Source organism: Siniperca chuatsi, linkage group LG7, assembly GCF_020085105.1.
Source record: "Siniperca chuatsi isolate FFG_IHB_CAS linkage group LG7, ASM2008510v1, whole genome shotgun sequence".
NCBI classification, from domain to species: domain Eukaryota; kingdom Metazoa; phylum Chordata; class Actinopteri; order Centrarchiformes; family Sinipercidae; genus Siniperca; species Siniperca chuatsi.
The window spans coordinates 30,975,272-30,995,626 of record NC_058048.1 but is presented as its reverse complement, the minus strand read 5'-3'; the positions used below and the strand labels follow the sequence as shown (position 1 = coordinate 30,995,626).

General features: G+C 42.1%; 1 protein-coding gene across 3 annotated transcripts; it reads right to left on the bottom strand.

Moving 5' to 3' along the window:
- Positions 1-1,125: 1,125 nt before the first annotated feature.
- Positions 1,126-19,842, bottom strand: zgc:162872 (BAR_ACAPs and ArfGap_ACAP domain-containing protein). 3 transcript variants are annotated; one of them, XM_044202994.1, is made up of 22 exons: positions 19,348-19,841; positions 19,213-19,270; positions 17,556-17,675; positions 16,975-17,028; positions 16,709-16,767; positions 16,213-16,396; positions 16,045-16,089; positions 14,082-14,177; positions 13,866-13,940; positions 13,277-13,380; positions 13,106-13,157; positions 11,836-11,936; positions 11,640-11,751; positions 10,850-11,043; positions 10,609-10,678; positions 8,231-8,325; positions 7,944-8,020; positions 7,697-7,851; positions 7,033-7,142; positions 6,824-6,934; positions 5,948-6,009; positions 1,126-4,226 (listed from the first exon to the last, which is right to left on the bottom strand). In XM_044202994.1, exons 1-22 carry the CDS (start codon positions 19,398-19,400, stop codon positions 4,021-4,023), a joined length of 2,193 nt encoding a protein of 730 aa, XP_044058929.1. In that variant the 5' UTR covers positions 19,401-19,841; the 3' UTR covers positions 1,126-4,020. The 3 variants fall into 3 exon arrangements, 2 of the variants coding, with proteins under 2 accessions (XP_044058929.1, XP_044058930.1); XR_006378648.1 differs by having other exon boundaries at positions 4,171-4,226; positions 6,792-6,934; XM_044202995.1 differs by lacking the exon at positions 19,213-19,270 and having other exon boundaries at positions 19,348-19,842.
- Positions 19,843-20,355: the final 513 nt, after the last annotated feature.

Below are 20,355 nucleotides of genomic sequence, written 5' to 3'. Positions count from 1 at the left end.
TACGTATGTAGTATTTTGTTATGATGATATTGTTAACTAGAAATTCAATATGTTTAAAATTACAAGATTATCCTCCGACTTTCCATCTAGCGCCACCATCAGGTCGACATGTTAACGTGTCCGACACTTTGGTTTCTGACCAAACACCTGCAGAGCTGATGGCGTTCCCATCAGCCTCAGCTGTGTGTTTACAGCTAATTAGCTAATGTTAGCGTGCTAACACGCTAAACTAAGATGGTGCAAGTTCTGCATTAAAAAAAACACCTTTTGTTTTTCTTCTTCTCTCTTTTATTACCCACATCTACCCTCATGCATTCACACACATCTGTGTACTTCTATCTTTGTGAGGACCGTCATTGACACAATGCATTCCCTAGCCCCTAAACTTAACCATCACAACTAAATGCCTAACCCCAACCTTAACCCTCACCATAACCTAATTCTAACCTAACCCTTAAAAACCAAGTCTTGACCTTCAAACAGCCCTTTGAAGTTGTGAGGACCGGCCAAAAATGTCCTCACTCTGTAGGTAAAAACGTTATAGTCCTCACTATGTAGCAAGTACAAGTACACTCACACACACACGTCACATGCTTTGTCCTCTATGTCTTACGTCACCTTTTAATTTCACCAATGAACTTAAAATAACAAATAAAGGGAAAGTTATGTATTCAAAAAGTACTTACAAGTAAAAGTACTCATCATGCAGAACGACCCCTTTCCGATCAAATATTTTAAAACACACTCAATGTCACAATTTATTCAATTTAAATATAATAATTTACTCTAATGTAATATTTAATGCACATATTATGCAGTATTCAAAGGCGCCAGTTAAACTTTAATACTGTGAATATTTGAATCTACTAGTTGTTAAGCAGAACCTTATTTATTATTTTAATCTGTCGGATCCGTATTTAATTAAACATGTTATATGTTCTGCTGCTCAGCTCACTGTCTGGTTTTATATGTTATTTTATATATTACTATAAGACACAACACTGTAGTGTTTCAGGCTGAAGACGGACGGATTCAAAACTAGATTCAGATTTCGTAAAACACCAACGTCAGTCACAGGAAGTGAACGTGTCACATAAAGTAAACAACAGACAGTCAACAACAATATGTATTAAGAGGTTTTTATTAAGTATTAGCATCACATTAGTAACAGTCTGGAATGAAATGTATTCTCAGTAAAGAGGAAAATCCACCCTGAAGCAGAATTCACACGACTTCCTGCTCCTTCAGTCTGAACTCAGGACAGAAAAACTTCCAGGACGCGTTTTGAAATGATGCAGTTACGTTTTCAGCCGCTCTGAGGCGCTAAAAAAAAAAAAAATCTATAACTCTAAATAAAAACCTGCCAGTGAAAACATGATGTGTTATGTGACAGCAGCCGTGTCTTTACTGTGTGTTGGTCAACTTCAGTCTTTATTCATTACAGTTTTTAGACTCGCGGCAAACTGCTCAGTTCGGCTGGATCTCAAACGTTTTTTTGTGGCGTTGAAACTCGTCTAAAATTCTTGAGAAACAGATAAAAGTAACTTCAGTCTGATGTCAAACAGCAGCAGCTAATCATTAAATCCCTTTCTGATCCCAACACGAGGAAACGGCGCAAAACACGGAATAAAAGTTTAAAAAACACCCAACATGACTTCCTGTCAGCAGCAGCGCGGAGGCGCCGCGCACCGAGGGATCGAGACCTCCGGGTTCGAATTCTTACAGGATAAACATTTAAAAGTCTACACGGAAACATTTCAGACTGTTTGGGAGTTTCAGTCCTTAAGATTTCATGAAACCAAACCACGTTTCGGCATTTAACGTGTTTACAGTCTCGTCATCGTCTCCGTGCGGTGGTTTTTATTGTTAGCGGCGGGGTCCGCCATCTAGCTGCCTTCAGACACGCATGAGGGATCGACAGGAAACGATGCGGCGTGTTAATCAGTGTTACCGTTTGTAATCCGATACCAGCCTCTCAGTTTACCGTTCGCTCGCCTGCAGACGGATCAGAGCCGGATTAAAGGGGGGAACCCCAACTGTCAGCGGTCCAGCTGCATTGTGGGTAATGTAGGCGCCGGGTTTAGACTGTTGTCTTGTCTTGTTGACACATTTTTGCTTAACGATGGCGGTCAGCGCTGACCTCAGTGACATTGTGTTTCCTGTGGCTGTTTGTCAAGTTGAAGTGTCGGGTTAGCATTAGCAGTAAGCTAATCCAGCTCCGTTTTTAAAATCTTAACACACGAAACTAACAGAAACGTCATGTTTCGTCTGAGCTTCGACTGGAGCTCTTTTAATGATGTCATCTCGCCGTGTCCTCTTCTTCTGCGATGCTTTGATGGCAGCGGCTGCAAGTCAGGTTTTCTTTTGGCGATTTTAATGGAAATTCTGTTTAAATGACATTTGGTTAAAACTTGACTAGTGAGGCTGATATCAAATTACAAACAGTAACAATCTGAATGGCGGACTCCGCTACTAACAATGAAAACTACACAGAGAGATAATTATTTAATATAAATACACTGAATGGCTATTGCTGAGAGAATAGCGACCATAAATAGACTAAAAACAGCGTTTGATTTCAAAGGATTATAACTTTAAAGAGCAAAATATTTGAACAAAGACGTCATACTGTGCTTCCTGTTCCCGGAGCTTTCACCACTGTCCACAATGCGCTTCAGTTTTTTCCTTCTACTGCTGTTGAGACAATATTATCAGTGAATCCGAGTCTAACAGCAGTTGGAATATTTATATAGTTACGAGAGGGATTTAAATTCAATCCTTCACTTTGATTTATTCGATACAAACACACCTGATTTCACTGATGTAGTTAACAACAGTCAAGAGTGCGCCGACTAAATACAGACAGACGTGACAGGAAGTGACCTCAGACCTGAGTGTGACGTGTTTACAGTTACTGACCTGAGTTATTCATATGTTTAAATAACATTTAAAGGCGTAGATCCCGTTAACGACAGGTGACCGCCTCCCTTTGTGACATCATCGGTCGTTAACAGGTACGAGGTTGTTGTCCTCTGTAACGTTTCTCTGACAGTAACTGAATTCATTTCCTGTTCTATGAGCAGCTGAATGACTATTAGCATGCTAACAACGATTAGCACGGTAACAATAGCGCTGAAATGACGATGTGGTTAAAGGAATTGTCGGAGTCAGGTTAGCCTAGCTTAGCATGAAGACTGGAAGTAGGGGGAAACGGCTAGCCTGGCTGTCTGCTAGCCATGCTAGCAGCTCTGTGAGGCTGTACTAGACACAGCGGTGCTTTTAGCTAAATGCTAACATGCTCACAATGACAATGCTAACACCCTGATGTTTAGCAAAGTGTTTATCATGTTCACCATCTTAGTTTAGTGTGTTAGCACGCTAACATTAGCTAATTAGCACTAACGTGACAGACAGAAAACGTCGATGTTTCAGTGTTTTAGAGAAAATAAAACCGATGCTGAAACGTTAGCGATGTTAGCGAGGAGACGTACTTATGTTTTGAGTCATGTAATATACTTCAAACTGCCGGTACGTAAACTGAAATCGATTTCTGGGAGTGGTGTTGTAGGTTCGATTACTCGATTATTCGATTTGTTTACTTTTCTAACACGATACTGAATATGATTCTGGACGAAACGAAGATGTGATGGCTGTTTTTCACAACTCTCTGACATCTCAAAGACCAAACGTTAATTGGAGAAAATAATCTGCAGATTAATTGATGATAAAAATAAACACTGGCTGCAGCTCCTCCTCCTCCTCCGTCACCTTGAACTCTGGTAACACGTTTTCCAACCGCAGTAACTGTACATAAAGCATGTGTGTACTTACACTGTTATTATAAAGAATTTACTACACTGTATTATTATATGTTCAGCACAGTTTTACACATCAGCTGTCAGTCAACTCTTCTAAATGTTAAAGTGACCGTCCAGACTGCTACCGTGGTAACGCAGTGGTTTTGGAGTGAGGAGTCTACATAGGGTCTGCAGTCCGACGGGCTTCCAGTCTCAGTTTCTGTCATTCGGACGTCTTTTCAACACCGTGTTTGCTGTTCACCATTTCTCCTCCTCCACCCGCCGCCGCCGCCGCCGCCGCCGCCGCCGCCTCCTCCTCCTCCTCCTCCTCTCCTCCGCGGCTGAACTGCCGTCTGCTGAGTCTCTCCGGGTCGTGTGAAGCCATGTCGCTGAAGTCACGGAAAATGTCCTGAAACGTCTCGTCGTCTCCTGAGGAGTTACACCAGATTTATAATCATCGCTGCTGTTTACAGACTATATACACAGCGGTGTGCAAAAGTGTTTGCCCCTTCCTGATTTCTTATTTTTTTTGCATGTTTGTCAAACTTAAATGTTTCAGATCATCAAACTAATTTAAATATTAGTCAAAGATAACACAAGTAAACACAAAATGCAGTTTTTAAATGAAGGTTGTTATTATTAAGGGAAAACAAAATCCAAACCTACATGGCCCTGTGTGAAAAAGTGATTGCCCCCCCTGTTAAAACATAACTTAACTGTGGTTTATCACACCTGAGTTCAATTTCTCTAGCCACACCCAGGCCTGATTACTGCCACACCTGTTCTCAATCAAGAAATCACTTAAATAGGACCTGCCTGACCGAGTGAAGTAGATGAAAAGATCTTCAAAAACTAGACCTCATGCCGAGATCCAAAGAAATTCAGGAACAAATGAGAAAGAAAGTAATTGAGATCTATCAGACTGGAAAAGGTTATAAAGCCATTTCTAAAGCTTTGGGACTCCAGCGAACCACAGCGAGAGTTATTATCCACAAATGGCAAAAACATGGAACAGTGGTGAACCTTCCCAGGAGTGGCCGTCCGACCAAAATTACCCCAAGAGCGCAACGACAACTCAACCAAGAGGTCACCAAAGACCCCACAACAACATCCAAAGAACTGCAGGCCTCACTTGCCTCAGTTAAGGTCAGTGTTCATGACTCCACCATAAGAAAGAGACTGGGCAAAAATGTCAGAGCTCCAAGACGAAAACCACTGCTGAGCAAAAAGAACATTAAGGCTCGTCTTATTTTTGCCAGAAAACATCTTGATGATCCCCAAGACTTTTGGGAAAACACTCTGTGGACTGACAAGACAAAAGTTGAACTTTTTGGAAGGTGTGTGTCCCGTTACATCTGGCGTAAAAGTAACACCGCATTTCAGAAAAAGAACATCACACCAACAGTAAAATATGGTGGTGGTAGTGTGATGGTCTGGGGCTGTTCTGCTGCTTCAGGACCTGGAAGACTTGCTGTGATAAATGGAACCATGAATTCTGCCGTCTACCAAAAACTCCTGAAGGAGAACGTCCGGCCATCTGTTCGTGACCTCAAGCTGAAGCGAACTTGGGTTCTGCAGCAGGACAATGATCCAAAACACACCAGCAAGTCCACCTCTGAATGGCTGAAGAAGAACAAAATGAAGACTTTGGAGTGGCCTAGTCAAAGTCCTGACCTGAATCCTATTGAGATGCTGTGGCATGACCTTAAAAAGGCAGTTCATGCTCGAAAACCCTCCAATGTGGCTGAATTACAACAATTCTGCAAAGATGAGTGGGCCAAACTTCCTCCACAGCGCTGTAAAAGACTCACTGCAAGTTATCGCAAACGCTTGATTGCAGTTGTTGCTGCTAAGGGTGGAGCAACCAGTTATTAGGTTTAGGGGGCAATCAGTTTTTCACACAGGGCCATGTAGGTTTGGATTTAGTTTTCCCTTAATAATAACAACCTTCATTTAAAAACTGCATTTTGTGTTTACTTGTGTTATCTTTGACTAATATTTAAATTAGTTTGATGATCTGAAACATTTAAGTGTGACAAACATGCAAAAAAATAAGAATTCAGGAAGGGGGCAAACACTTTTTTACACCTCTGTATACTGTATATATATATATACAAACTTGTATGTATGTGATATAAATGTCTACTGACCCACAGCTCCAAAGACTCCTTCTGAATCTCTCATCTCTTCATTCATCCTGGCCATCCGCAGTCTGAAACATCAACAGTCAACCGCTAATAAACCGAAGAATAATCAGTTTACTAATTTCATCCTCTATAGCCTTCGTTTCACCGCTTTTATATGTTTTGTTTTCCAGAAAACTATCAGAAAACAACTGTTAGAGACACATCTTCTGTTATAAGATCTTCACCACCAGTGGGGTAAAAGATGTAAAGTTAGTCCGAGGGTAAAGCTCATGTTGTTACCTAAATTTAAAAGGCTGGGAGGTGAGCGTTAGTAGGCTACTTTTTGGTAGCCTTGCTAGTTTGTCTACTAGGTAAATAAAATGTATTATTTTTTGTTAATCAACCTGCTGCTTTTCTTTATTCTTTCACCTATTTATGTTGGACAAACTGTGATCTGAACAATGCAAAATATATAAACTGACCGTGAGAGAAAGACAATCACATCAATTATGAACATTCACGCAAACATAACATCGGTTTCTGCACTACAGCTTGTAAAGCTGAAGACTTCCACCAACTCTGTTCACGGCGTCTGCAGAAATATCAGATGCTGAAGAAGAAACGGCTCACCGCTGCTGGAGTTACTAATCAACGAACGTCTTTTTCGATAATCACTTCCTACTGAAATGTGTCCGTTGTACCATTTAAAACATAAAAACTCATAAAAGAACACCGTCAAAGCCATCAGTGTGGTCTATAACACCGTAACAGCTCGGCTGGGAGCAAACATGCTAACAGATTAGCTCACTAGCGGTAGCTACCCGTCGGTAGAGAAACTACCTCTAATTCCCACAAACTGGTTTCAAACCTTTGACGTGTCTACGTTCAGCGGTGACTCACAGTGTGACGATGTCAGCGTGGGCGGTTTCCACGGCGATGGCCAATGGGTCCTGTCCTCTCTCGTCTACAGCGTACTGATTGGCTCCTCTCTTCAGCAGCAGGCACACCTGTCTGCAACAGCCAATGAAAATCAGCTGTGATTATTCCAGGGTCAGTTAAGTGGGGACATAAGCTGATTTTCGGGTTAGGGTAAGCGTGTGTGTGATTACCCAGTGTGTCCGGCGGTGGCGGCAGCGTGCAGCGCCCCCTGTCCTCGCAGGTCTCGGTGGTTGACGTTTGCGCCGTTCAGCAGCAGGAACTCACAGGCTAACAGCGACCCCTGTAACATCACATCACCTGGACTTTAAAGAACCCTGGTACGAGGTTCTTAAGTTACTTTACAAACCTGGGACGTTTCGGATACATCGATCGACTGCGTCGTGTTTAGGGAGTGAAGTCAGCAGTTGTGGGACAGACAACCGGTAAGAAGTGGAGCTGAGATTGATTTTCTTTCAGGTTTATTCTGAATCCAGGTCCCTGGTTGGGGTTGACACAAGCTGGTTGGTGGTCCAAAAACAGCCACCGCAGCAATGTGATCCTTTATTGATCTATAATCTGGATTCTTCCTTTTAATGTTTCCTCCTCTGTTAGCCTAGCTAGTTATTCTAGCTTGCTAAAGTTAGCTCTGATTCCCATTAGACGTTACTTGTGGTAAGGACCAGGCTAGCTAGCGTTAGCAGTCTCTCTTTCGTGGGTCTACTTTTGGTAACAGACCATAATGTGCGTGTGATGGTTGATAAAGTTATTGATAAGTACCAATAACTCGATGCTTTCAGGGTGTCTCTGTGTATTATTATCGCATCATTATATTTTATGTTTATAGCGCCTCCTCACCCCGACAGCAGCTCCTATCAGCGCCGTGCGTCCCTCCTCCTCGCCGATGCTCCCGTTGACCTCCGCCCCCTGCGCCAACGCTGCTGCCATGGCAACCAGGTCTCCTGCCAACGCAGCCCGATACAGACGCAGCCCGGCACCGTCCTTCTCACGATCTGAACACCAGTACGAAATACCTTAACATGAATGTTTCAGCCTTCTATCTCTTTACTTCACACAGGAGGCTTCAGGCGACCGGTGGACTTACGAGCGCCATCTGAGCTGCTGTTCTGCACAAATCTCTTCTCCACATACTTCTCTTTGATCCACGTCTCTTTCTCCGCTCTGAAACGACGGAAAACAAAGAAGCTTCACATCAGAGTTCAATTCTTCTCTCCGTTGTTCTTAATCTTTCGTTTTCTTACTGAGCCAAAAGTAATTCATACTGATAGAAAAGCAGCAACTGACACTAAAAACATCAACTAGACTCGAAAGCAAGTACTTAGCGAGATACTAAATTCAGTGTAGAAAATCAAATACAAGCAAAGATTTTACCGCAGGCTGTCGGTTCTGGGTTTGACTCGTCCTTCCTCTGAACATCGCGCCTCATAGATCCGGTTTATAACATTATTTCCCAGTACACACAGCAGCTGAAGAAGAAGAAAGAAAGAAGAAGAGGAAGGAGAAGAAGAGTTTCAATCAGAGAATTCAGGGATCATTCATCAGCTGCTCTAAAAGATCAGAGAGTTTTGGATTTAAGACATTTCGATGGAGGATTGAAAGATTATAATCAGGACGTTTTACACGACAGCAGACTTGAACACCAACAACACAGCAGTGTAACCCATTCAGTAACTGTTCATTAATTCTTTATGGGCACTTCATGGTTTCTTCCATGGATCAGCATTAACTAAATATCTAACCAAGCTTAGTAATAGTGTTTGAATTCTCACCTGATTTCTTTTAGTTTAGAGAGGTTTGGAGTATGATTTACATTTAGTTTCATCGTAGAAAAGGTTTCAGTCGTAGTCATCTGGACGCTGTTTTCAGAATCAAGACGTTTCGGCTCCCATCCGGAAGTCATTCTCAATTGTGAAAATGGTCTGAGAACTCAGAAATTTAAGCTACTCTGTGTTACATAAGCCCCGCCCTCAGGAAGGAGTCTACCTGAGTATCTGTTGATTAGCTAGTTTCACCTGAAACTGACCTAATAGTTTCCAAGATGGCCCAGTAATCAGTAATCAGGCCTATTGTTTTCTGGCTGCACCTCCTCATCACTGTTAAGTACCTGATTAGCATGTGATTGGCTTGACCACAGTGTTAATACACTGTGGTAAACTTTGGGCAGATTGAATCTCAGACCACCATTTCTGTTCAAAGAGGGGTTTTCTTTTTTCACAAAAATGGCTTCTTTGATTCCTCTTTCAAACCAACTCTTCTCTCTACTTAGAATCTCCACCTCGCTGTCTTCAAATGTGCGGTTTGTAGCTTTTAGATGCAAACGCACGGCGCTCTGCAATCCCGAGTCTGTGCTGAAACTCAGGTAGACTCCTCCCTGAGGGCGGGGTTTAAGCAACACAGAGTAGCTTAAATTTCTGAGTTCTCAGACCATTTTCACAATTGAGAATGACTTCCGGATGGGAGCCGAAACGTCTTGATTCTGAAAACAGCGTCCAGACGACTACGACTGAAACCTTTTCTACGATGGAACTAAACTCCTGGACGAATGAGGGACTACACCGTCTTATTTAGTTTTATATTTATTCTCTTTGTCAGTGTTTTGGTTCATTTTGTAAAGAGTAAAAAAAAAAAAAAAAGAAGCGTTTAATGAAATCTTAAGTAAAGAGGTTAAAATGAAACACCAAAGTATGGTTTACATTTTGTATTATCTTGTCATTTACAAGTGTTAATGTAATTTCTAGTTGTAGTTTCATCAACAGGAACTAATGCATGAGAACTGAAAGGAGATGAAGAGGGAGAGACAAGAGATGTGTTCACCATAGTTTATAATAATGCAGCGCAGTGAGGTCACAGGTGTTTCATATGTCCATATTGAGCTTTAATGGTGTGGAATAAAAATCCAAAGCATAAACAGACTCTCTCTCTGCTGCGAGTCTGCATCATCATACTTCTTTATCAGCTGATGGTTTTTCTAATGCCTGGGTTTAGGGGGTGCTGCAGCTCAAAACTGAAACTAATTCAAACATATCTGAGAACAGGGCTGGCCACCCCGAGTACTGGAAATAAACGCGGCGTAAGAAAACAGGCGCTGTTGTCCTGTTGCTGAGACGAACGTGTATTCACAATTGATGTAATCTTTGTTGCTCTGTCTGAGAAACCGAATTAAAAATTAGTAATGAGGGACGTGGACAGCTCCCGCAGTCATGGCCGTCGCACGATCAGCATGACAGCGGTTGTGACTCGATACACGTCGGCCCGTCTCGCAGTACTGTCTGACTTCCTGTCTGCGGCTCTCAGCTCCGAGCCCATTGGTTCCTACTGAAGACGTAAATCTTTAAAAACACCTCACAGATATATAGTTTCATGTTTTAAAGAGGTGCTCGCTGTAGCTTTTTATCAAACAGGAGGAAACAGTGCGTTTGTTGGGGACTATTTTCAGCGGCGGATGAATCCACATTTGGTGCTGTAGTCAGGCCTGAGATGAAACCCGTATTTACAGCCTGTTTCCTGTTTCATTATTTAACTTTTGCTGTGTTATCTTTACAGGGCGTTGCCGTAAAAAAGCAGGTGTGCTCAGAGTCAGTCAACTTACCTGTATGAATAAAGGTGAGTGAAACTTTCTGCTTGTCTTTTCTTATAATGTAAAATTAAACATGAAAGAATTATGCAGCGTAAACAATCAGATATTCTTATACTTGTGCAATAAAGTTTTGTTTTTTTAATAAATTAGCACGTGTGTGTGTGTGTGTTACCTTCAGCTGTTCCGCCTCCCATGAGTCCAGCGTGAGAGATCTCACCTTGGACAGGTGGACACCCAGGCTCCTGGAAACATTGTGATGTCATGTCACGAGCATATTTTGTTAGATTCATATTGTAAAATCACACAATATCACACAGTGTAATAAACTGTATTCATCTATAAGCTAATAAACGGTATCAAATATCAGATACCATCGTGGTGTCACATGGCTGCTGTAAGGTGTACTGGGTTACCTGTGTATGCCGGAGCACTCGATGCACATGGTGACTCCCAGGTTGATGGAGGCCCAGCGAGGGTCCTCCTCCCCGCAGTCACAGCACAGATGGTTCCCGGGGCCCCTGAGGGCCACGCCCAGCGCCGGCAGCCTCTGAGCGGGGGGGCCCGGGGAGCAGTCCCCGCCACACAGGAGAGGGGGGGGCTCTTTAGGCTGCACACAGGCAGAGACGACAGATATACAGCGTTCAATTAAACGTTTTGGGAAATCCTCAGATGCTCAGATCGATACCACTCTCATGTCTGCACGGGAAATATGAAGCAGGTTAGCTTAGCTTAGCATAAAGACCGGAAACAGAGGGAAACTGCTAGCCTGGCTCTGTCCAAAGGTAACACCTGCCAGCAGCTCTGATGCTCACTGATTAACCCGTTATATCTCTTTAGTTTAATGTAGAGATTAAACAAACATACAGACCTTTTCTTGCTCTAGCTTCATATTTAGATTAGATTCAACTTTATTGTCATTACACACGCACAAGTACGAGGCAACGAAATGCAGTTTAGGTCGAACCAGAAGTGCAATAAGCAAAGTGCAGGATATAAAGTGTGTGCATAAATGCAGGATAGTGGTGCTACGGAAAATGTTTAATATTTAACGGGCCGGCACGAGAGTCGTAGCAAACTTCTCGTCCAACTCTCAGCGAGAAATCGAATGACCGTATTTCCCTAAATGAACTTGCTTGAATACGTTTTTTTTTAACAGAGACACAACAACAATACGAGCAGGGATAACATGAAGAGTGCACCTGCCTGTGGGAGCTGAGTGTCGGCCGTCTCTCTGTAGGCGAGGTCGATGCTGCCCTGCAGAGCGCTGAGCCAGGCCTGCTTCAGCTGCTCCGAGTCCGCCTGCAGAGCACAGCATCTAACACACAAACACACATGATGGTAAGACACATGTGGAGCAACACCCGACCGCTCTGTCGGTCGAACGCGTGACACGTCTTACTTCTGAACGGAGAGCAGCTCAAAGCAGAAGCGTCGGTCGATGTGGTCCAGAGATTTGACAGCGCACAGTCTGAGGTCCTCAAACAGAACCACGTTCTCCTCCTGCAGCGTGAACACAAACGCTCAACACTTCAGAGTTTCTCCTGCCAAGTCATCACCCGTTCTTTCATGGTTTCGTTTCTTTAAGCACCAGAACAACGACATCCTTATCTTAAGTGTGTAATTTACGGTCGTGATGGCGGCTAACAACACTGAACTGTTAGTTTCGCTTTCACTAACTTTGGATTTTGTCATTTATAGGTAAGGCTAAGAAAACCACTTCTGGGTAGTTGTGGCTAATTTTGAGACATTTAAAAGACTAAATATCGAATTTTTTGCAGCTGCAATAATTCCAGAAAGATCGTAGAAAAGGTTTCAGTCGTAGTCGTCTGGACGCTGTTTTCAGAATCAAGACGTTTCGGCTCCCATCCGGAAGTCATTCTCAATTGTGAAAAAATGGGACAGGAACTCAGAAATTTAAGCTACTCTGTGTTACATAAGCCCCGCCCTCAGGAAGGAGTCTACCTGAGTATCTGTTGATTAGCTAGTTTCACCTGAAACTGACCTAATAGTTTGCAAGATGGCCCAGTAATCAGTAATCAGGCCTGTTGTTTTCTGGCTGCACCTCCCTCATCACTGTTAAGTACCTGATTAGCATGTGATTGGCTTGACCACGGTGTTAACACACTGTGGTAAACTTTGGGCAGATTGAATCTCAGACCACCATTTCTGTTCAAATGGGGGTTTTCTTTTTTCACATAAAAAGATTCAATCTGCCCAAAGTTTACCACAGTGTATTAACACCGTGGTCAAGCCAATCACATGCTAATCAGGTACTTAACAGTGATGAGGGAGGTGCAGCCAGAGAACAATAGGCCTGATTACTGATTACTGGGCCATCTTGGAAACTATTAGGTCAGTTTCAGGTGAAACTAGCTAATCAACAGATACTCAGGTAGACTCCTTCCTGAGGGCGGGGCTTATGTAACACAGAGTAGCTTAAATTTCTGAGTTCCTGTCCCATTTTTTCACAATTGAGAATGACTTCCGGATGGGAGCCGAAACGTCTTGATTCTGAAAACAGCGTCCAGACGACTACGACTGACACCTTTTCTACGATAGATCACTCCTGGACGAATGAGGGACTACACCGTCTTATTCCAGAAAGATACAAACACGACGTGCTTAACATTTCGGGTGAAACCTTACTTTAAATAAATGTTCAGCCTTACCTTGTGTGACTTTCTGTAAATGAGCTGGTTGTCTCTGATGGAAAACCAGCATCTGAAACAAGTTTAAATATTAAAATTAAGTGCTGTTCATACTGAGATGTGACAGATTTATAGCGGTTTTAAAACGGAGCTGTCCTTCACCAGTAGAAACCAGTAGAATCGTGTCTGTACCTCTTCCAGGTTTTGGATTTCCTCCTGGAGCGTTTGAAGAGGTAACCCTGGATGATGTCATCACCCTCGGGACACGGGCTGACCATCGGCTCTCCTGAAGCGTCCTTACCACACACACACAAAACAACAATTCAACGCTTTACGTGGGATTATGTGCCGGACTATTTCTTGGTAACTTTCTGGAGTCTGGACGATTTTGTTACCTTTGGACGGAGCCAGGCTAGCTGTTTCCCCCTCTTTATGCTAAGTCTTTATGCTAAGCTAACCTGCTGCTGGCTGTAGCTTCCTATTTACTGTACATGTAACTCTCGGCAAGAAAGTGAATAAGCGTATTAACCAAAATATCAAACTATTCCTTTAACGCTTTATTTTGCAGTTGAACCTCTTTATCCCCCAGCAGGTCTGCAGACTTTAACAAAGATATGATTATTTCTATTTAAGTTCTTCTTCTTGTGACTAAAGAACAGCGTTTTTTCCTGCTTCACCAGGAAATGTTTCTGTTTTTAGAGCAGATTTAGGCGGGATCCTGACAGACAGGTGAACTAACAGAGGTGAAGACAGCTGACAGTGTTTGATGAAGAGTCCTTACTCTCTGCTGGACCAGCAGGTGTGTGTTCTCCAGGTCTTTTCTTTTAGCTGCACAGTCTGTTGATAACTGTGACAACTGAGGACCAGACAGAAAGACAAGCATACAGTGAGGTTACATCACAGAGGCGGAGAAACCGAGAGTTGATTCGTCAGTGATCACTTTTAATAATTCAGATTAAAGTGGATTAAAGGCAGAAAGGGGGTCGGAGGTCAGGACCTGTGCTGCCATGGTTTTCATGGTGGGCTCCAGGTCCCTGAGCAGGTCGAAGCCTTGGTGGAAGAAGGTGAACTGAGCGTGGACGAAGGAGAACACCTGACAACAGACAGCAACACACACACGAGTACTGTGAAAAACATGACAGCGTCCCCTAGAACAGCGTTGACCAACCGGACGTGCCCCCACGGCCCTGTCAGGTGAGCTCAGGTACCCCTTCACCAACACAGCTCATCACGCTCCAAATATGTTGTTATGGATCGATCATAAACCGGATGTTATTTAACACTATTACTTATATAAAAGTAGATTTTGTTACAATAATGTTTTCATACAACTGAATTATCAATGTTTATGTTGCTTTGGTCAAGTTTGCATTCTTATTACTGCCATCACTTGGAGGCTGGACATATAAACCATTTATCCTTTACTTTTAGCTAACTGCTTCAACTGTTTATCCTTTACTTTAGCTAACTGCTTCAACTGTTTATCCTTTACTTTAGCTAACTACTTCAACTGTTTATCCTTTACTTTTAGCTAACTACTTCAACTGTTTATCCTTTACTTTTAGCTAACTACTTCAACTGTTTATCCTTTACTTTTAGCTAACTACTTCAACTGTTTATCCTTTACTTTTAGCTAACTGCTGTTTATCCTTTACTTTAGCTAACTACTTCAACTGTTTATCCTTTACTTTTAGTTAACTGCTTCAACTGTTTATCCTTTACTTTTAGCTAACTACTTCAACTGTTTATCCTTTACTTTTAGCAAACTGCTGTTTATCCTTTACTTTAGCTAACTACTTCAACTGTTTATCCTTTACTTTTAGCTAACTGCTTCAACTGTTTATCCTTTACTTTTAGCAAACTGCTGTTTATCCTTTACTTTTAGCTAACTGCTTCAACTGTTTATCCTTTACTTTTAGCAAACTGCTGTTTATCCTTTACTTTAGCTAACTACTTCAACTGTTTATCCTTTACTTTTAGCAAACTGCTGTTTATCCTTTACTTTTAGCTAACTACTTCAACTGTTTATCCTTTACTTTTAGCAAACTGCTGTTTATCCTTTACTTTAGCTAACTACTTCAACTGTTTATCCTTTACTTTTAGCTAACTGCTTCAACTGTTTATCCTTTACTTTTAGCAAACTGCTGTTTATCCTTTACTTTTAGCTAACTGCTTCAACTGTTTATCCTTTACTTTTAGCAAACTGCTGTTTATCCTTTACTTTTAGCTAACTGCTTCAACTGTTTATCCTTTACTTTTAGCTAACTACTTCAACTGTTTATCCTTTACTTTTAGCTAACTACTTCAACTGTTTATCCTTTACTTTTAGCAAACTGCTGTTTATCCTTTACTTTAGCTAACTACTTCAACTGTTTATCCTTTACTTTTAGCTAACTGCTTCAACTGTTTATCCTTTACTTTAGCTAACTACTTCAACTGTTTATCCTTTACTTTTAGCTAACTGCTGTTTATCCATTACTTTTAGCTAACTACTTCAACTGTTTATCCTTTACTTTTAGCTAACTACAACTGTTTATCCTTTACTTTTAGCTAACTACTTCAACTGTTTATCCTTTACATTTAGCTAACTGCTTCAACTGTTTATTAATTACTTTTAGCTAACCATAAGTACTGTTTATTCATTACTTTTAGCTAACTACTTCAAATTAATTATTTTTAGCTAAATATTTCAACTGTTTATCCATATGTTTAGCTAACTATTTTTAAAGTTTGGACAGAGCCAGGCTAGCTTTGCTTCCAGTCTTGCTTCCAGTCTTTATGCTAAGCTAGGCTAACCACATCCTCACTCCGGTTCTGTGCTGAACACACAGACATGAGAGTGATATCCATCTGGACATCTCACTCTCAGAAAGAAAGAATAAGCTTAAAATGTTGAACTATTCCTTTAAAACAACAACATACATACGCACTGATTCAGTTTGTAAAGTTAAACAACTCACTGAGTTTAAAATGTCAATTCTCTGCTGAGTCTTGAAGGTGTTGAGCTGAAAAAAAGAAAGAATATTTCAGTGGCTGATATTCAAACATGTAAAAAAAAAAAGTCTGACACATTTTCCAGGTGTGCTGGGCGTGGTGACGTTGGTCATGATGGCGCTCTGTGTGTGTACCTGCAGACAGTAGTCCAGGGCAAAGTGTTGGTAGCATTTGCGTGTGGCGAGCAGCAGATGACTCGCCCGCTCTGCGTCGCCAGCTTTGTGGCGAGACACCTGAGCGTTCTTCGTCGCCGCCGTCTCCAGATCCTCCCCGATCCGAACAAACTCTCTCCTGGTCTCCACCATCTGGGGCAGGAACCTCAGAGACACATCATCCGGATAATTAGCGCTGGTATTATTACTCAGCTGCTTTTCTGTTTGCTTGTTGTTGTTTTATTGGTTACTCTTACTGTGCATTTGTATTTTTATATCAGCAATAATGCACAACAAGAGGTCCTGATATGTGAAAATAATGGAGAACACTACAACATGAAACAGGGTGGTGTTTTTCTCCTCTTAGTCTGTTATCGTCTCCATCGACTTGTGTATGTCACGACGTAAGCAGACACCTGCCAGCCAATTAAAAAGTGTCTTTTGTATAATTAATGTTGTGTGTGTGTGTTGGACCTACTGTGTACAGAGGTTGGTCAGCTGATGGCTGATGGCTCTCTGAGTCTGATCAAACAACATCTGAGGGCAAAAGACAGACGGATGAAGACAGTACTGCAACTTCTACTACTACTACTGCTGCTCATCACACAATTTTCATACGTTTTATAATTGACTAAAACAATTTATTTTAATCATTAGTTGCAGCCCTAACTCACAGCACTTCAAAACAAAAGGCAGATACAGAACGTACAATACAAAGAAAACAGGATGTGCGTGTGAACTCACAGTGTGAAAGCTGACCATCTCCTGCAGGCCCTGGTTGAACTGGTTCAGACAGTTCTGAGAGGAAGGAAACAGGAAGTCAGTGAGAAACATTTCAAAACAAAAAGCTGAGACGCTGACCTTCTTCCGCGGTCCAACACACCACCAAGTTACTGCGAGGCCTTGTCCACTCTGAGAACACCCTGCAACCTAACTGTAGATTGTGTTTACGGTGTTGGGGGGTACATTTCCCAGAAACTTTCGGGTAAAGTTGGTATTTTCACGTAACGTTACTATATTCTATTTGTCTCTTGAAGAAAAGCCAGACTAAGAGTTTACAGCCATGCTAGCTCAGCTAAATGCTAACATCAGCATGCTTAACATGCTCACAAGGACAATCCTAGCACGCTGATGTTTTATCCATCCAATAGTTGTTGAGATATTTCACTCAAAACCACAAATGTCAACCTCGTGGTGGTGCTAGAATCTAAATATCCAAAACGTTCTGATCTGTAAAACACAGTGGAAACACAAAGCAGACGAGCCGACAGCTACAATAACTTTAATGTGATTATCATTAGCATTAGCATTGTGTAGCTCCATACGGTAATGGCGCCGTCCTTCTTGTTGTACATGGAGAGTTCAGCCAGGCCGGTCAGGAACAGCTGATTGGCTGCATTGTACGCTTGTCCCGCCTCCACCATCTTACCGCACAGCTTCATCACCTGATTGGTCAGAGACACATATTATGGACCAATAAGCTCTCTTTACAGGTCAGCAACATGTTTCCTCCTATTTTATACAATCTACGGTTTCCTCCATGTACAATTACAGTGTTTACAAGATAATGAGCAAACATGAGGAGAAATGTCTGTTGTGGTAGAAACTGTTTCAGCCACAGCAGCGCTACAGCGCAGCAGCGCTACAGCACAGCAGCACTACAGCACAGCAGGAAAGCAATAATACAGCACAGCAGCGCTACAGCACAGCAGCGCTACAGCATAGCAGTAAAGCAGTACTACAGCACAGCAGCGCTACAGCACAGCAGCGCTACAGCACAGCAGTAAAGCAGTACTACAGCACAGCAGCGCTACAGCACAGCAGTAAAGCAGTACTACAGCACAGCAGCGCTACAGCACAGCAGCGCTACAGCACAGCAGCGCTACAGCACAGCAGTAAAGCAGTACTACAGCACAGCAGCGCTACAGCACAGCAGTAAAACAGTACTACAGCACAGCAGCGCTACAGCACAGCAGTAAAGCAGTACTACAGCACAGCAGCGCTACAGCACAGCAGTAAAGCAGTACTACAGCACAGCAGCGCTACAGCACAGCAGCGCTACAGCACAGCAGCGCTACAGCACAGCAGTAAAGCAGTACTACAGCACAGCAGCACTACAGCACAGCAGTACTACAGCACAGCAGCGCTACAGCACAGCAGTAAAGCAGTACTACAGCACAGCAGCACTACAGCACAGCAGTAAAACAGTACTACAGCACAGCAGCACTACAGCACAGCAGTAAAGCAGCACAGCAGTAAAGCAGCACTACAGCACAGCAGCAGTGCAGCACAGCAGGAAAGCAGCACAGCAGTAAAGCAGCACTACAGCACAGCAGCAGTGCAGCACAGCAGGAAAGCAATACTACAGCACAGCAGCACTACAGCACAGCAGCACTACAGCACTACAGCACAGCAGTACTACAGCACTAAAGCAGTACTACAGCACAGCAGCACTACAGCAGCACTACAGCACAGCAGTATTAACAGTAGTAGTAACAGTATTAACAGTAGTAGCAGCAGTAGTAACAGTAGTAGTAGCAGTATTAACAGTAGTAGCAGCAGTAGTAACAGTAGTAGTAGCAGTATTAACAGTAGTAGCAGCAGTAGTAGTAACAGTATTAACAGTAGTAGTAGTAGTAGTAACAGTATTAACAGTAGTAGCAGCAGTAGTAACAGTAGTAGTAGCAGTATTAACAGTAGTAGCAGCAGTAGTAGTAACAGTATTAACAGTAGTAGTAGTAGTAGTAACAGTATTAACAGTAGTAGCAGTATTAACAGTAGTAGCAGTAGTAGTAACAGTATTAACAGTAGTAGTAGTAGTAACAGTAGTAGCAGCAGCAGTAACAGTATTAACAGTAGTAGTAGTAGTAACAGTAGTAGCAGCAGCAGTAACAGTATTAACAGCAGCAGTAACAGTATTAACAGCAGTAGTAACAGTATTAACAGCAGTAGTAACAGTATTAACAGTAGTAGTATTTGTACCTTGTCCAGTTGTGTCTCCAGCACAGAAACATCCGCTTCAAAGTGCTCCAGCTTCAGTCTGAACAAAATAAATATATCATCAGGAATTCTGCGCATGCGCGGGTTGGAGATGCTAGGTATGTTATGTGTACTAACCTGAACTCAGGTGAGTCTTTGAGACACTCCTCAAAGTCAAGCAGTGAGTCCATGTTGTCTGACAGCAGTTATTCTGTTATTGTCACTGAGTCAAGCTGTTGATAAAGTATATTAAACCCTCTTCATGCTGTCGGTTAGCCTGTTAGCCTGTTAGCCTGTTAGCTCAGCAGCAGTAGCGGTGTATCTGCTCTCTGTTGTCTCTTCCATCCAGCAGGTCCACTCTCACTCTGATGATTCATTTCACTCATATTAAACTCCGTCCACGCGCCGGGGAACTGCCGATAACCTTCTTCCACGAGCCTAATCGATAGTTCCACGCCGATTAGACATGGTGCACGCGCGTCTGCCTGTCACGCATGTTGCCGCAGTTTGGCTGAAAGTGTCAATAAAACGGTGTTTGGTGTGTTTTGAGTTAACAGCTGTCTGCGCATCCTGCAGCCCGACAGCTTCCGCCAAACATCCGGGTCGTCTGGATCAAACAGCGGGGAAACAGCGACACCCTGCGGCCCGGGGTGGGACAGCTTATTTGAGATATCTATATATATATATATATATATATATATATATATCTATATATATATATATATATATATATATACACAATATATATATATATACACATATACATATATATATACACATATACATATATATATACACACATATATATATATATATATATATATATATATATATACATATACATATATATATATACATATATATATATATATATATATATATATATATATATATATATATATATATATATATATATATATATATATATATTCTGGAAAAGACAACATGAAACACCAGTAGTTTCTGAGCCTTCTTCCAAATCTCCCCCTTCCACTGTTCCTCGTGGATCTTTGGTGGTTTTTGTTTGACTGTATTTATATTACACTGCAAGTTACTATTATTATAATTGAATTAAATCAGAAAGAGAACGTAGTCCCATAATGATGGTTTTGTTCCAGGTCTTCTCTTTGAAAGACACTTCAGCTC

Coding starts and splice junctions, on each gene's coding strand:
- zgc:162872 (XM_044202994.1), bottom strand. CDS start 19,400: ATGGACTCACTGCTTGACTTTGAGGAGTGTCTCAAAGACTCACCTGAG. Junction 14,178..16,044: donor GAATTGACATTTTAAACTCA/GTGAGTTGTTTA, acceptor GTCTGTTGTCAG/GTGTTCTCCTTCGTCCACGC. Junction 7,143..7,696: donor TGATAGGAGCTGCTGTCGGG/GTGAGGAGGCGC, acceptor GTGATGTTACAG/GGGTCGCTGTTAGCCTGTGA.